At 42.7% G+C, this 17,050-nt stretch overlaps 1 protein-coding gene across 1 annotated transcript; it reads left to right on the forward strand.

Moving 5' to 3' along the window:
- Positions 1–3,020: 3,020 nt before the first annotated feature.
- Positions 3,021–4,165, forward strand: LOC135568611 (stonustoxin subunit beta-like). The gene is made up of 2 exons (XM_065015420.1): positions 3,021–3,115; positions 3,435–4,165. The coding sequence occupies exons 1-2, from the start codon at positions 3,037–3,039 to the stop codon at positions 3,959–3,961; spliced, it is 606 nt and encodes a 201-aa protein (XP_064871492.1). The 5' UTR covers positions 3,021–3,036; the 3' UTR covers positions 3,962–4,165.
- Positions 4,166–17,050: the final 12,885 nt, after the last annotated feature.

Below are 17,050 nucleotides of genomic sequence, written 5' to 3' on the forward strand. Positions count from 1 at the left end.
TACCTCAATTTCTGTCTTCTGACTGATGCTGCTTTTTAAACTGGTCTGGTCAGTCAACTCAAATATTTGTTAATATGCATCGTTCTATCTACAAGCAATACTTGGATAATTTGTCATTTCTAATCATTTCTAATAATGATATATTTGTTCATTTATGAATAGATATGGAAGGTTTCAGGAGACTGATATATCTGAACATAAAAAATATATACTGCCACTATTTTCACCACCAAAGAATAGCAGTGTGATTTTAATATGATTTGACTCTTTGCAGGCTGTCAGGCTGTCTAGTCACAGAGGAAGCCTGTGCTTCTCTGGTCTCAGCTCTGAGGTCAAACCCCTCACACCTGAGAGAGCTGGACCTGAGCTACAATGATCTGAAGGATTCAGGAGTGAAGCTGCTCTCTGCTGGACTGGGGAATCCCCACTGTAAACTGGAGACTCTGAGGTCAGTATTCCTGTAGTTGGTCAACAAGTGATAACTGTTCACCAGATCCACATGTGTTTACCAGTGAGTGGTGAGAGGTTAGCATGTATTGTTGTATCCTCTGTTATTGATCATGGTGAGAGGTTAGTATGTTTTGTTGTAGTCTGTTATTGGTAATGTTGAGAGGTTAGCATGTTTTGTTGTATCCTCTGTTATTGAAAATGGTGAGAGGTTAGCATGTTTTGTTGTAGCCTCTGTTATTGGTAATGGTGAGAGGTTAGCATGTATTGTTGTATCCTCTGTTATTGATCATGGTGAGAGGTTAGTATGTTTTGTTGTAGTCTGTTATTGGTAATGTTGAGAGGTTAGCATGTTTTGTTGTATCCTCTGTTATTGAAAATGGTGAGAGGTTAGCATGTTTTGTTGTAGCCTCTGTTATTGGTAATGGTGAGAGGTTAGCATGTTTTGTTGTAGCCTCTGTTATTGGTAATGGTGAGAGGTTAGCATGTTTTGTTGTAGCCTCTGTTATTGGTAATGGTGAGAGGTTAGCATGTTTTGTTGTAGCCTCTGTTATTGGTAATGGTGAGAGGTTAGCATATTTTGTTGTAGCCTCTGTTATTGGTAATGGTGAGAGGTTAGCATGTTTTGTTGTAGCCTCTGTTATTGGTAATGGTGAGAGGTTAGCATGTTTTGTTGTAGCCTCTGTTATTGGTAATGGTGAGAGGTTAGCATGTTTTGTTGTAGCCTCTGTTATTGGTAATGGTGAGAGGTTAGCATGTTTTGTTGTAGTCTCTGTTATTGGTAATGGTGAGAGGTTAGCATGTTTTGTTGTAGCCTATGTAACTCTCTCACTCATTATTATTCATGATCTTTCTCAGCCTCACAGGCTTGATGTCACGCACTTCATTCCCTTCCCTATATATCTGTTGTGGTTTATAATATTGTATAAACAAAAATACATTATACTAAAATAATTGATCAGAATTGGCATCATTATATTAATCATTAATCATCATTATATTAAGATATAATGATGTAATTTCTGTCATAATATTTTTATTTGCTACATTGTTTACTTGTTTATTTGACTCTTTATTGTGCTGTAACCACTTATAGTGTGGCTCTATTTCCATGATCCACTTGCCACTCTACAAACCTCTGCCTCTCTTCCCATTTCTGAAATCATTTCAGAAAACAGACAAAGGAAACACTCACAGGCTGGTGCCATTTTTTATGTAACGGTTTTGACTTGAGGTTATTATTTATAGGGGTGCCAGGTAGGTTGTGCCTACCAGAGAAAACATTGGTTTCTCCTTTTGGTTTGGGAGGGAACGAGTCCCATCTGGTCCGTCAAGTCTACACCAATACAAAGGACTTATGTAAAAGTCAGGATGGAAATAAACTTTTCATAAACCCTTAAAACATTGGAAAGAACTTCCAAAACAACTATATTATTTTGCGTGGGTTGTATTAACAACATCAATGATTACACACACATATATATAATAATATCACAATGAGTTCTGGTTCCTCCAGAAATGTCCTGTACCTCGGGCCTAAAAAGAGTCCTGCCCGGTAGAGTTCAGGGAACTCAAGTGACTTCTGTCACGCAATGTTTGTCCTTTCATTCCGTGTAGCGTAAACCCAGTATTAAACATAGAATCAATATAACAATTATTTTACCACAGAACTTTAATAAAGCGTATCAACTCTTACTAAGTCCTCAACTACAACTAACTACATAAATCACAGTATACATCACATCAAAACAAATGAAATACCGTATACAAAAAGGTGGTAGTCAGTCGGTCAGTCAGACAATCCAAAGGACACGAAGAACGGAGAGGTGTAGTCCACGGACGCAAAGAGTGGATCCGATCCTGGATAAACTCTATTAGGCTACAAAACACACGTTTAACGGCAACAAAACAACGGAATAGAGAAGCTTCGGAACTGAGGGTTGAACACATCCTCATTCACGTCTCCATCACAACCCCACTTTTGCGCAGCTGATGCTGGCTATTTAATTGGGAATTAAAGGGAAAGCGCCCTATTGGAAGGAGCTGCACTGAGACGGTTCAGAAAAATTCAGGGCCGTCACAGTGTGAGTCCAGTGTGTTTCAGTGTTCAGTGAGATCAGTGTCCAATCTGAGTAAATCTCTCAATGACACACACATTCTGGACACACACACACTGGACACACACACTGGACTCACGTACACACACACACTCTGGACACACACACACACTGGATACACACACACTGGACACACACACACTGGACACACACAAACACACACAGGACACACACACACACACAGGACTTACAAACACACACACACATACACATACACATACAAGCACTGGACACACACACACACTGGACACACACACACACTGGACACACACACACACTGGACACATACTGGACACACACACACGTATATGGCATATATCAAGCGAATGTTTGTCTGTGTGTGTGTCCAGTGTGTGTCTGTGTGTGTCCAGTGTGTGTCATGTGTGTGTGTCCTGTGTGTGTGTGTCCAGTGTGTGTGTGTGTCCAGTGTGTGTGTGTGTGTGTGTGTGAGTGAGTTCAGGTGTATCCCTCAATGACTGTCTGTTCTTCTGCTTACCGCTACAGTGTGGAACATGGTGGAGAGAACAGAATGAAACCTGGGCTTAGAAAATGTGAGTGTTGACTACTGTGAAGAATATGACTAAGAATAAGTCTTAATTCAAGTTAAGTCAAAGTCAAAGACCACCATCATTACTGACTTGGTCATATTAAATAATGATGATGCATACAGGTATGTGCAATTAATGTGAATAAGTGTGTTTTATATTACCATACAATATAACATATGATCATTCAACAAGTCTCAAGTTACCTTAACTTCTCCTTTTGATACCTAGAAACATCTACAATAAATGAATTAGTGAAAAGTGAGTTAACATTCTAATGTGAATGATGATGATTTCTAATATTGTGTCTGGTTTCATCCATCAGATGGCTGTGATCTCACACTGGACCCAAACACAGTAAACAGACACCTCTCTCTGTCTGAGGAGAACAGAAAGGTGACATGGAGGACAGAGGAGCAGCCGTATCCTGATCACCCAGAGAGATTTGAGGACTGGGGACAGGTGCTGTGTAGAGAGGGTCTGACTGGGCGCTGTTTCTGGGAGGTAGAGTGGAGTGGGAGAAGGGCCTGTATTGGAGTGACATATAAAGGAATCAACAGGAGAGGAGGGGTTAATGACTGTTGTCTTGGATACAATGACAAGTCCTGGAGTCTGTCCTGCTCTGACAACAGTTACAGAGCCAGGCACAATAATAAACCCACTACCATAGACGTCCACCCCTCCAGACCCCACAGAGTAGGAGTGTATCTGGACTGGCCAGCCGGCACTCTGTCCTTCTATAGAGCCTACTCTGACACACTGACCCACCTGAACACATTCACCTCCACATTCACTGAGCCCCTCTATCCAGGGTTTGGGGTTTATGATGAATCCACAGTGTCCCTGAAATAATAACACACTGAACGATCACACACACACACACACTGGACACACACTAGACACACACACACTGGACACAAACACACTGGACACACACACACTGGACACACACACACTGGACACACACACACTGGACACACACACACTGGACACACACACACACTGGACACACACACACTGGACACAAACACACTGGACACAAACACACACACACACACACACACACATACACACACACATTGACACACACACACTGTTGGGTTAATTTTATTGTTCAGTTTAATAAAAATATCAGTTGTAAATGTTTTATGTTTGATATGATGTTAGTAACACTCTGAAGTCATTCCATCTGTAATTGGTCGGAAGTGAGAGAATGAACTTGATAAAAACGGAGTCGTTTAATAAAAATAAAATATACAAAAATAATCAAAAGTTGGTACAAAACCAACATAACAATCGAACGAACATACAATCAGCGACAATAACAAAACTCGTCAAACACATAACGAACATACAATCAAAAAATCACCGACAAGGACATGAGGGGAAACAGAGGGTTAAATACACAACATGTAATTGATGGGAAAGCAGGTGTGATGTGAAACAAGGCAAAACAAATGGAAAATGAAAAATGGATGGCTCGAAGGTCAGTGACGTCGCCGCCTAACACCGCCCAAACAAGGCGGAAGTCGTGTTAAAGCTCTAAAGTGACTTTTTATTGACAGATGCCTCATTTAAATGTTTTGGATGTTGATGAAAGGAAATCCTATTTACATTTACATTTAAGTCATTTAGCAGACGCTCTTATCCAGAGCGACTTACAATCCTATATAGCCTACTGGTCAGGACTTTGTTATGACATCTTCTGATTGGGTGTCTCAGGTCAGGACTTTGTTATGACATCTTCTGATTGGGTGTCTCAGGTCAGGACTTTTTATGACATCTTCTGATTGGGTGTCTCAGGTCAGGACTTTGTTATGGCATCTTCTGATTGGGTGTCTCCGGTCAGGACTTTGTTATGACATCTTCTGATTGGGTGTCTCAGGTCAGGACTTTGTTATGGCATCTTCTGATTGGGTGTCTCAGGTCAGGACTTTGTTATGGCATCTTCTGATTGGTTGTCTCAGGTCAGGACTTTGTTATGACATCTTCTGATTGGGTGTCTCAGGTCAGGACTTTGTTATGACATCTTCTGATTGGGTGTCTCTGGTCAGGACTTTGTTATGACATCTTCTGATTGGTTGTCTCAGGTCAGGACTTTGTTATGACATCTTCTGATTGGTTGTCTCAGGTCAGGACTTTGTTATGACATCTTCTGATTGGTTGTCTCAGGTCAGGACTTTGTTATGACATCTTCTGTTTGGGTGTCTCAGGTCAGGTCTGAGCCATGATCAGAATGTGTCTCTGTCTATTTCCAGCCCTGCCATTTCTACCTGTCCTGATCTAGTGTTTGACCCCTGACCTCCTCACAACGTCTCACTGTCCATGTTTGCTTTTAGCTCCCACCTCTACTTCACTGTGTTATAATGGACCTTATGCTTGTTATGTCACCTCCAACCAGGTATCAAACATACTGACCTTTCTGACCCTGTCCCATGGTCCTACTTTCTAGAACTGAACATTTAAAGTCCTCTGAGTTTTGTTTACTGTCCATTTTACTTATGTATGATGTATTTGTTGTGTATTGGGGTTCTGGCGCAGAGCATCATGGGGGTTTGTATGTGTTGAGATGATCACGTTCCAGATAAATGGTTGAACTGATTCTTGTCTCCAGTCTCATCATTATTGAATTGTTATACAGACCTGGTTATGAAACCCACAAAACATAACGAAAGATTGGCGATGAGTCTGAATCTACAGGTGTCACGTTCTGACCTTTATTTCCTTTGTTTTGTCATTATTTAGTATGGTCAGGGCGTGAGTTGGGTGGGCAGTCTATGTTTGTTTTTCTATGTTTTGGGGTATTCCTGTTGTTTCGGCCTAGTATGGTTCTCAATCAGAGGCAGGTGTCATTAGTTGTCTCTGATTGAGAATGATACTTAGGTAGCCTGGGTTTCACTGTGTGTTTGTGGGTGATTGTTCCTGTTTTGCACCAGATAGGGCTGTTTTTGGTTTTCCACGTTTATTGTTTTGTAGTGTTCATGTTTATCTGTTTTTATTAAACATGAGTCAATATAACCACGCTGCGTTTTGGTCCTCCTCTACTTCACCACAGGAAAACCCTGACAACAGGAACTATTCTGTCTGGAAGAAGTTGGTTTTTAAAACTGTTTAAAACTGTTATTTTCTGTGGTTCAGTCTAGGCTCATGTTAACACAGTGTATTACTAGCAGAGACAAGTGCATAGTGGAGCTAACAGAGAGAGTTAACATCATCATGGAGGGAAGTGGAGCTAACAGAGAGAGTTAACATCATCATGGAAGGAAGTGGAGCTAACAGAGAGAGTTAACATCATCATGGAGGGAAGTGGAGCTAACAGAGAGAGTTAACATCATCATGGAGGGAAGTGGAGCTAACAGAGAGAGTTAACATCATCATGGAGGGAAGTGGAGCTAACAGAGAGAGTTAACATCATCATGGAGGGAAGTGGAGCTAACAGAGAGAGTTAACATCATCATGGAGGAAGTGGAGCTAACAGAGAGAGTTAACATCATCATGGATGGAAGTGGAGCTAACAGAGAGAGTTAACATCATCATGGAGGGAAGTGGAGCTAACAGAGAGAGTTAACATCATCATGGAGGAAGTGGAGCTAACAGAGAGAGTTAACATCATCATGGAGGGAAGTGGAGCTAACAGAGAGAGTTAACATCATCATGGAGGGAAGTGGGGCTAACAGAGAGAGTTAACATCATCATGGAGGGAAGTGGAGCTAACAGAGAGAGTTAACATCATCATGAAAGGAAGTGGAGCTAACAGAGAGAGTTAACATCATCATGGAGGGAAGTGGAGCTAACAGAGAGAGTTAACATCATCATGGAGGGAAGTGGAGCTAACAGAGAGAGTTAACATCATCATGGAGGGAAGTGGAGCAAACAGAGAGAGTTAACATCATCATGGAGGGAAGTGGAGCTAACAGAGAGAGTTAACATCATCATGGAGGGAAGTGGAGCTAACAGAGAGTTAACATCATCATGGAGGGAAGTGGAGCTAACAGAGAGAGTTAACATCATCATGGAGGGAGGTGGAGCTAACAGAGAGAGTTAACATCATCATGGAGGGAAGTGGAGCTAACAGAGAGTTAACATCATCATGGAGGGAAGTGGAGCTAACAGAGAGAGTTAACATCATCATGGAAGGAAGTGGAGCTAACAGAGAGAGTTAACATCATCATGGAGGGAAGTGGAGCTAACAGAGAGAGTTAACATCATCATGGAGGGAAGTGGAGCTAACAGAGAGAGTTAACATCATCATGGAGGGAAGTGGAGCTAACAGAGAGAGTTAACATCATCATGGAGGGAAGTGGAGCTAACAGAGAGAGTTAACATCATCATGGAGGGAAGTGGAGCTAACAGAGAGAGTTAACATCATCATGGATGGAAGTGGAGCTAACAGAGAGAGTTAACATCATCATGGAGGGAAGTGGAGCTAACAGAGAGAGTTAACATCATCATGGAGGGAAGTGGAGCTAACAGAGAGAGTTAACATCATCATGGAGGGAAGTGGAGCTAACAGAGAGAGTTAACATCATCATGGAGGGAAGTGGGGCTAACAGAGAGAGTTAACATCATCATGGAGGGAAGTGGAGCTAACAGAGAGAGTTAACATCATCATGAAAGGAAGTGGAGCTAACAGAGAGAGTTAACATCATCATGGAGGGAAGTGGAGCTAACAGAGAGAGTTAACATCATCATGGAGGGAAGTGGAGCTAACAGAGAGAGTTAACATCATCATGGAGGGAAGTGGAGCAAACAGAGAGAGTTAACATCATCATGGAGGGAAGTGGAGCTAACAGAGAGAGTTAACATCATCATGGAGGGAAGTGGAGCTAACAGAGAGAGTTAACATCATCATGGAGGGAAGTGGAGCTAACAGAGAGAGTTAACATCATCGTGGAGGGAGGTGGAGCTAACAGAGAGAGTTAACATCATCATGGAGGGAAGTGGAGCTAACAGAGAGAGTTAACATCATCATGTAGGGAAGTGGAGCTAACAGAGAGAGTTAACATCATCATGGAGGGAAGTGGAGCTAACAGAGAGAGTTAACATCATCATGGAGGGAAGTGCATAGTGGAGCTAACAGAGAGAGTTAACATCATCATGAAGGGAAGTGGAGCTAACAGAGAGAGTTAACATCATCATGAAGGGAAGTGGAGCTAACAGAGAGAGTTAACATCATCATGGAGGGAAGTGGAGCTAACATCATCATGGAGGGAAGTGGAGCTAACAGAGAGAGTTAACATCATCATGAAGGGAAGTGGAGCTAACAGAGAGAGTTAACATCATCATGAAGGGAAGTGGAGCTAACAGAGAGAGTTAACATCATCATGGAGGGAAGTGGAGCTAACAGAGAGAGTTAACATCATCACGAAGGGAAGTAGATAGTGGAGCTAACAGAGAGAGTTAACATCATCATGGAGGGAAGTGGAGCTAACAGAGAGAGTTAACATCATCATGGAGGGAAGTGGAGCTAACAGAGAGAGTTAACATCATCATGGAGGGAAGTGGAGCTAACAGAGAGAGTTAACATCATCATGGAGGGAAGTGGAGCTAACAGAGAGAGTTAACATCATCATGGAGGGAAGTGGAGCTAACAGAGAGAGTTAACATCATCATGGAGGGAAGTGGAGCTAACAGAGAGAGTTAACATCATCATGGAGGGAAGTGGAGCTAACAGAGAGAGTTAACATCGTCATGAAGGGAAGTGGAGCTAACAGAGAGAGTTAACATCATCATGAAGGGAAGTGGAGCTAACAGAGAGAGTTAACATCATCATGGAGGGAAGTGCATAGTGGCGCTAACAGAGAGAGTTAACATCATCATGGAGGGAAGTGGAGCAAACAGAGAGAGTTAACATCATCATGAAAGGAAGTGGAGCTAACAGAGAGAGTTAACATCATCGTGGAGGGAAGTGGAGCTAACAGAGAGAGTTAAAATCATCATGGAGGGAAGTGGAGCTACCAGAGAGAGTTAACATCATCATGGAGGGAAGTGGAGCTAACAGAGAGAGTTAACATCATCATGGAGGGAAGTGGAGCTAACAGAGAGAGAGTTAACATCATCATGGAGGGAAGTGGAGCTAACAGAGAGAGTTAACATCATCATGGAGGGAAGTGGAGCTAACAGAGAGAGTTAACATCATCATGAAGGGAAGTGGAGCTAACAGAGAGAGTTAACATCATCATGAAGGGAAGTAGATAGTGGAGCTAACAGAGAGAGTTAACATCATCATGGAGGGAAGTGGAGCTAACAGAGAGAGTTAACATCATCATGGAGGGAAGTGGAGCTAACAGAGAGAGTTAACATCATCATGGAGGGAAGTGGAGCTAACAGAGAGAGTTAACATCATCATGGAGGGAAGTGGAGCTAACAGAGAGAGTTAACATCATCATGGAGGGAAGTGGAGCTAACAGAGAGAGTTAACATCATCATGAAGGGAAGTGGAGCTAACAGAGAGAGTTAACATCATCATGAAGGGAAGTAGATAGTGGAGCTAACAGAGAGAGTTAACATCATCATGGAGGGAAGTGCATAGTGGCGCTAACAGAGAGAGTTAACATCATCATGGAGGGAAGTGGAGCAAACAGAGAGAGTTAACATCATCATGAAAGGAAGTGGAGCTAACAGAGAGAGTTAACATCATCGTGGAGGGAAGTGGAGCTAACAGAGAGAGTTAAAATCATCATGGAGGGAAGTGGAGCTACCAGAGAGAGTTAACATCATCATGGAGGGAAGTGGAGCTAACAGAGAGAGTTAAAATCATCATGGAGGGAAGTGGAGCTACCAGAGAGAGTTAACATCATCATGGAGGGAAGTGGAGCTAACAGAGAGAGTTAACATCGTCATGGAGGGAAGTGGAGCTAACAGAGAGAGTTAACATCATCATGGAGGGAAGTGGAGCTAACAGAGAGAGTTAACATCATCATGAAGGGAAGTGGAGCTAACAGAGAGAGTTAACATCATCATGAAGGGAAGTAGATAGTGGAGCTAACAGAGAGAGTTAACATCATCATGGAGGGAAGTGCATAGTGGCGCTAACAGAGAGAGTTAACATCATCATGGAGGGAAGTGGAGCAAACAGAGAGAGTTAACATCATCATGAAAGGAAGTGGAGCTAACAGAGAGAGTTAACATCATCGTGGAGGGAAGTGGAGCTAACAGAGAGAGTTAACATCATCATGGAGGGAAGTGGAGCTAACAGAGAGAGTTAACATCATCATGGAGGGAAGTGGAGCTAACAGAGAGAGTTAACATCGTCATGAAGGGAAGTGGAGCTAACAGAGAGAGTTAACATCATCATGAAGGGAAGTGGAGCTAACAGAGAGAGTTAACATCATCATGAAGGGAAGTGGAGCTAACAGAGAGAGTTAACATCATCATGGAGGGAAGTGGAGCTAACAGAGAGAGTTAACATCATCATGGAGGGAAGTGGAGCTAACAGAGAGAGTTAACATCATCATGGAGGGAAGTGGATAGTGGAGCTAACAGAGAGAGTTAACATCATCATGGAGGGAAGTGGAGCTAACAGAGAGAGTTAACATCATCATGGAGGGAAGTGGAGCTAACAGAGAGAGTTAACATCATCATGGAGGGAAGTGGAGCTAACAGAGAGAGTTAACATCATCATGGAGGGAAGTGGAGCTAACAGAGAGAGTTAACATCATCATGGAGGAAGTGGAGCTAACAGAGAGAGTTAACATCATCATCATGGAGGGAAGTGGAGCTAACAGAGAGAGTTAACATCGTCATGGAGGGAAGTGGAGCTAACAGAGAGAGTTAACATCATCATGGAGGGAAGTGGAGCTAACAGAGAGAGTTAACATCATCATGAAGGGAAGTAGATAGTGGAGCTAACAGAGAGAGTTAACATCATCATGGAGGGAAGTGCATAGTGGCGCTAACAGAGAGAGTTAACATCATCATGGAGGGAAGTGGAGCAAACAGAGAGAGTTAACATCATCATGGAGGGAAGTGGAGCTAACAGAGAGAGTTAACATCATCATGGAGGGAAGTGGAGCTAACAGAGAGAGTTAACATCATCATGGAGGGAAGTGGAGCTAACAGAGAGAGTTAACATCATCATGGAGGGAAGTGGAGCTAACAGAGAGAGTTAACATCATCATGAAAGGAAGTGGAGCTAACAGAGAGAGTTAACATCATCATGGAGGGAAGTGGAGCTAACAGAGAGAGTTAACATCATCATGAAGGGAAGTGGAGCTAACAGAGAGTGTTTTTATTTTATTTATTTTTTATTTCACCTTTATTTAACCAGGTAGGCAAGTTGAGAACAAGTTCTCATTTACAATTGCGACCTGGCGTTAACATCATCATGAAGGGCAGAAAAGGATTCGAGACGGATGCAGGAAAACAATTTGATTAAAAAGGGAGGAGTGATAATACAGTGATTAAAGGAAAGGACATTAATTAAACTTAAACTAAACCAAAGAGCTTTGGAATTTAAAACTGCTAAATGAGCGAAGTGAATAAAGATCACGTGACTGAGGAACATATTGATCTGGTTGAGGACAATACTGGAGTGAATGAAGAACACGTGACTGAGGAAAATATTGCTGTGGTTGAGGACAATACTGAAGTGAATGAAGATCACGTGACTGAGGAACATATTGCTGTGGTTGAGGACAATACTGAAGTGAGTGACAATCAGGAGCCTATTGAATAAGGAAACATGTCTGGAATTGTTGGTACCATTGGACAGTCGAGCTCATATACAGAAAGGTTTGAATATTCTGTTCTTGCAAATCACATTGATGAGGACAACATTGTGCTTACAGTTTTTAGTGTAATGGGGCCAAAGTCAAGTAATTTACTAGTCAGCCTGTTACATCCAGACAGAACAGGTAATAAGACGTATGGGGATGTTGTGGAGATACTGAAAGGACCTGTTTCACCAGAACCACTAGTTAATACTGAAAGGACCTGTTTCACCAGAACCACTAGTTAATACTGAAAGGACCTGTTTCACCAGAACCACTAGTTAATACTGAAAGGACCTGTTTCACCAGAACCACTAGTTAATACTGAAAGGACCTGTTTCACCAGAACCACTAGTTAATACTTAAAGGACCTGTTTCACCAGAACCACTAGTTAATACTGAAAGGACCTGTTTCACCAGAACCACTAGTTAATACTTAAAGGACCTGTTTCACCAGAACCACTAGTTAATACTGAAAGGACCTGTTTCACCAGAACCACTAGTTAATACTGAAAGGACCTGTTTCACCAGAACCACTAGTTAATACTGAAAGGTTCAGGTTCCACAGGACACATCAGGAAGAGGGAGAATCAGGACCAATGTTTGCTGCTGCAGTAAAGAACCTATCAGAACACTGAGTTGAATGGTGTTCTAAATGACATCATAAGAGACAGACTAGAATGTGGCTACGGAGTGAAGATACACTAAAGAGACTGTTGACTGAGGGTCATCTGACCTTGGTGAAGGACATTGAAATCACTGTGTCCATGGAACTAGCTGCTGAAGAGGAGTTCATCAGGAACTTAGTGGGTTCATCTAACAATCCTAATCACCAGCTGATACATTATAATCTCATGAAACAGGGTTCACCTTCCACCTAGAAAACATAATTTAACACTGTTAGGATCCATGGGTCTACCACCACACCTCATTGGATCAGCACTTTATACACTGTTAGGATCCATGGGTCTACCACCTCATTGGATCAGCACTTTATACACTGTTAGGATCCATGGGTCTACCACCTCATTGGATCAGCACTTTATACACTGTTAGGATCCATGGTTCTACCACCTCATTGGATCAGCACTTTATACACTGTTAGGATCCATGGGTCAACCACCTCACCTCATTGGATCAGCACTTTATACACTGTTAGGATCCATGGGTCTACAACCTCATTGGATCAGCACTTTATACATATAACTGATTAACAACTATCCACTGTCAGGATCTTTGGGGCCAAACAACAATTGACAACTGGTTCTCTGCAGCTGAAACCATAAAGTATGTTTTTTATTCAACATGGAAACAGGTCTATCTAGATAATAGAATGGTGTGTTGTAGAGGTTGACATGGAAACATGTCTATCTAGATAATAGAACAGTGTGTTGTTGACATGGAAACCGTTCTATCAGATAATAGAATGGTGTGTTGTAGAGGTTGACATGGAAACATGTCTATCTAGATAATAGAATGGTGTGTTGTAGAGGTTGACAGGAATGGGCTGCACAAGAATAGTTATAAGGTTTTTTGGGGGGGGGTGAAATAAGTCAAATAAAGAGCCAAGGAATGATCCAAGGGATTGAGCCAAGGAATGATCCAAGGGAATGAGCCAAGGGAATGAGCCAAGGGAATGAGCCAAGGAATGAGCCTAGGAATGATCCAAGGGAATGAGACCTTCATTATAATTTTAGTCCAAATGTGGCTTAACTGATGGGAGGGTGGGTTGGGGTGGTCCCAGGAGAGGATGGAGGGTGGGTTGGGTTGGTGTGGTCCCAGAAGGGTTGGAGGGTGGGTTGGGGTGCTCCCAGAAGGGGATGGAGGGTGGGTTGGGGTGGTCCCAGGAGGGGTTGGAGGGTGGGGTGGTCCCAGGAGGGGTTGGAGCGTGGGTTGGGGTGGTCCCAGGAGGAGTTGGAGGTTGGGGTGGTCCCAGGAGGGGTTGGAGGGTGGGTTGGGGTGGTCCCAGTAGGGGTTGGAGGGTGGGTTGGGGTGGTCCCAGTAGGGGTTGGAGGGTGGGTTGGGGGGTCCCAGGAGGGGTTGTAGCGTGGGTTTGGGTGGTCCCAGGAGGGGTTGAGGTGGTCCAGGAGGGGATGGAGGGTGGGTTGGGGGGGTCCCAGGAGGGGTTGTAAGGTGGGTTTGGGTGGTCCAGGAGGGGTTGTCATTAGATGCACCTGGCATCCATCATTAGATGCACCTGGCATCAATCATTAGACACACCTGGCATCAATCATTAGACACACCTGGCATCAATCATTAGACACACCTGGCATCAATCATTAGACATACCTTGCATCCATCATTAGACGCACCTGGCATCAATCATTAGACGCACCTGGCATCAATCATTAGACACACCTGGCATCAATCATTAGACACACCTGGCATCAATCATTAGACACACCTGGCATCAATCATTAGACACACCTGGCATCAATCATTAGACATACCTTGCATCCATCATTACACGCACCTGGCATCAATCATTAGACACACCTGGCATCAATCATTACACGCACCTGGCATCAATCACTCCCTTAGGTCCGTTACCCAGGCAGTATTAACTATGTTTCATGTCCGTAGGTTACTCTTGTTCCCCAGGCAGTATTGACTATGTTTCATGTCTGTAGGTTACTCTTGTTCCCCAGGCAGTATTGACTATGTTTCATGTAGGTTACTCTTGTTCCCCAGGCAGTATTGACTGTTTCATGTCTGTAGGTCTTGTTCCCCAGGCAGTATTGACTATGTTTCATGTAGGTTACTCTTGTTCCCCAGGCAGTATTGACTGTTTCATGTCTGTAGGTCTTGTTCCCCAGGCAGTATTGACTATGTTTCATGTCTGTAGGTTACTCTTGTTCCCCAGGCAGTATTAACTATGTTTCATGTAGGTTACTCTTGTTCCCCAGGCAGTATTGACTATGTTTCATGTCTGTAGGTTACTCTTGTTCCCCAGGCAGTATTGACTATGTTTCATGTAGGTTACTCTTGTTCCCCAGGCAGTATTAACTATGTTTCATGTCTGTAGGTTACTCTTGTTCCCCAGGCAGTATTAACTATGTTTCATGTCTGTAGGTTACTCTTGTTCCCCAGGCACTATTGACTATGTTTCATGTAGGTTACTCTTGTTCCCCAGGCAGTATTGACTATGTTTCATGTCTGTAGGTTACTCTTGTTCCCCAGGCAGTATTGACTGTGTTTCCTGTAGGTTACTCTTGTTCCCCAGGCAGTATTAACTATGTTTCATGTCTGTAGGTTACTCTTGTTCCCCAGGCAGTATTGACTGTGTTTCATGTCTGTAGGTTACTCTTGTTCCCCAGGCAGTATTGACTATGTTTCATGTCTGTAGGTTACTCTTGTTACCCAGGCAGTATTGACTATGTTTCATGTCTGTAGGTTACTCTTGTTCCCCAGGCAGTAGTAACTATGTTTCATGTCTGTAGGTTACTCTTGTTCCCCAGGCAGTATTGACTATGTTTCATGTCTGTAGGTTACTCTTGTTCCCCAGGCAGTATTGACTATGTTTCATGTCTGTAGGTTACTCTTGTTCCCCAGGCAGTATTAACTATGTTTCATGTCTGTAGGTTACTCTTGTTCCCCAGGCAGTATTGACTATGTTTCATGTCCGTAGGTTACTCTTGTTCCCCAGGCAGTATTGACTATGTTTCATGTCTGTAGGTTACTCTTGTTCCCCAGGCAGTATTGACTATGTTTCATGTCTGTAGGTTACTCTTGTTCCCCAGGCAGTATTGACTATGTTTCATGTCCGTAGGTTACTCTTGTTCCCCAGGCAGTATTGACTATGTTTCATGTCTGTAGGTTACTCTTGTTCCCCAGGCAGTATTGACTGTTTCATGTCTGTAGGTTACTCTTGTTCCCCAGGCAGTATTGACTATGTTTCATGTCTGTAGGTTACTCTTGTTCCCCAGGCAGTATTGACTGTTTCATGTCTGTAGGTTACTCTTGTTCCCCAGGCAGTATTGACTATGTTTCATGTCTGTAGGTTACTCTTGTTCCCCAGGCAGTATTGACTATGTTTCATGTCTGTAGGTTACTCTTGTTCCCCAGGCAGTATTGACTGTTTCATGTCTGTAGGTTACTCTTGTTCCCCAGGCAGTATTGACTATGTTTCATGTCTGTAGGTTACTCTTGTTCCCCAGGCAGTATTGACTATGTTTCATGTCTGTAGGTTACTCTTGTTCCCCAGGCATTGACTATGTTTCATGTCCGTAGGTTACTCTTGTTCCCCAGGCAGTATTGACTATGTTTCATGTCTGTAGGTTACTCTTGTTCCCCAGGCAGTATTGACTATGTTTCATGTCTGTAGGTTACTCTTGTTCCCCAGGCAGTATTGACTGTTTCATGTCTGTAGGTTACTCTTGTTCCCCAGGCAGTATTGACTATGTTTCATGTCCGTAGGTTACTCTTGTTCCCCAGGCAGTATTGACTATGTTTCATGTCTGTAGGTTACTCTTGTTTCCTGTATTGGTCCATATTCCATTTATTATTAAACTCACCACTTGCTTCCTGACTCCCAGCGTCTCTACGTTACAGGGCTTACTTCATCAGAGGGCTTTCATCAACGGATCTGAAATCAGCCTTCCTCCTTGACTACTGCTATAGACTGACTGATGGTCAACATACCTAGATATCTCCCTCTGATGTGAGCAGATCTCACTCCCGGTTCTGAGGTGATGTAACTTTAGTGATATCTGATTGGAGAAGGTGTATCTAACTGCACAGGACTTCTAGAGTAATGGCATTTTTTTCTGACTTTTTGCTATTGTTACCTGCAGTAAAGGCAGTGAGATCTTTGATTCTAGGTCTGACAGTAATCTTTGAGTGAGAATAATGTCATTATAACAATAATTTAAATCTATATGGAGGTCTGACAGTAATCTTTGAGTGAGATTAGTGTCATTATAACACTCATTTAAATCTATATGGAGGTCTGACAGTAATCTTTGAGTGAGATTAGTGTCATTATAACACTCACTTAAATCTATATGTTGTGCAGCTCTCGTTTCTTCTCAGTTTTACTAGAGTTTGTAATTGTTTATCTCGTGGTACTTTCTGTTCTGTATTCCAGTTTGTTGTTGTCTATAGTTTCACTCAATGCCGGGGGGTTAAGAAATAATGTAAAGCACAAGGCCTTATTTTTATATTGCCAAACAGCTTAAAACAGATTGATGTCAACTTCTACAGATCTCAGTGGGGAAATGATTTGTGTCTC

Source organism: Oncorhynchus nerka, unplaced genomic scaffold (assembly GCF_034236695.1).
Source record: "Oncorhynchus nerka isolate Pitt River unplaced genomic scaffold, Oner_Uvic_2.0 unplaced_scaffold_1448, whole genome shotgun sequence".
Taxonomy (NCBI): Eukaryota; Metazoa; Chordata; class Actinopteri; order Salmoniformes; family Salmonidae; genus Oncorhynchus; species Oncorhynchus nerka.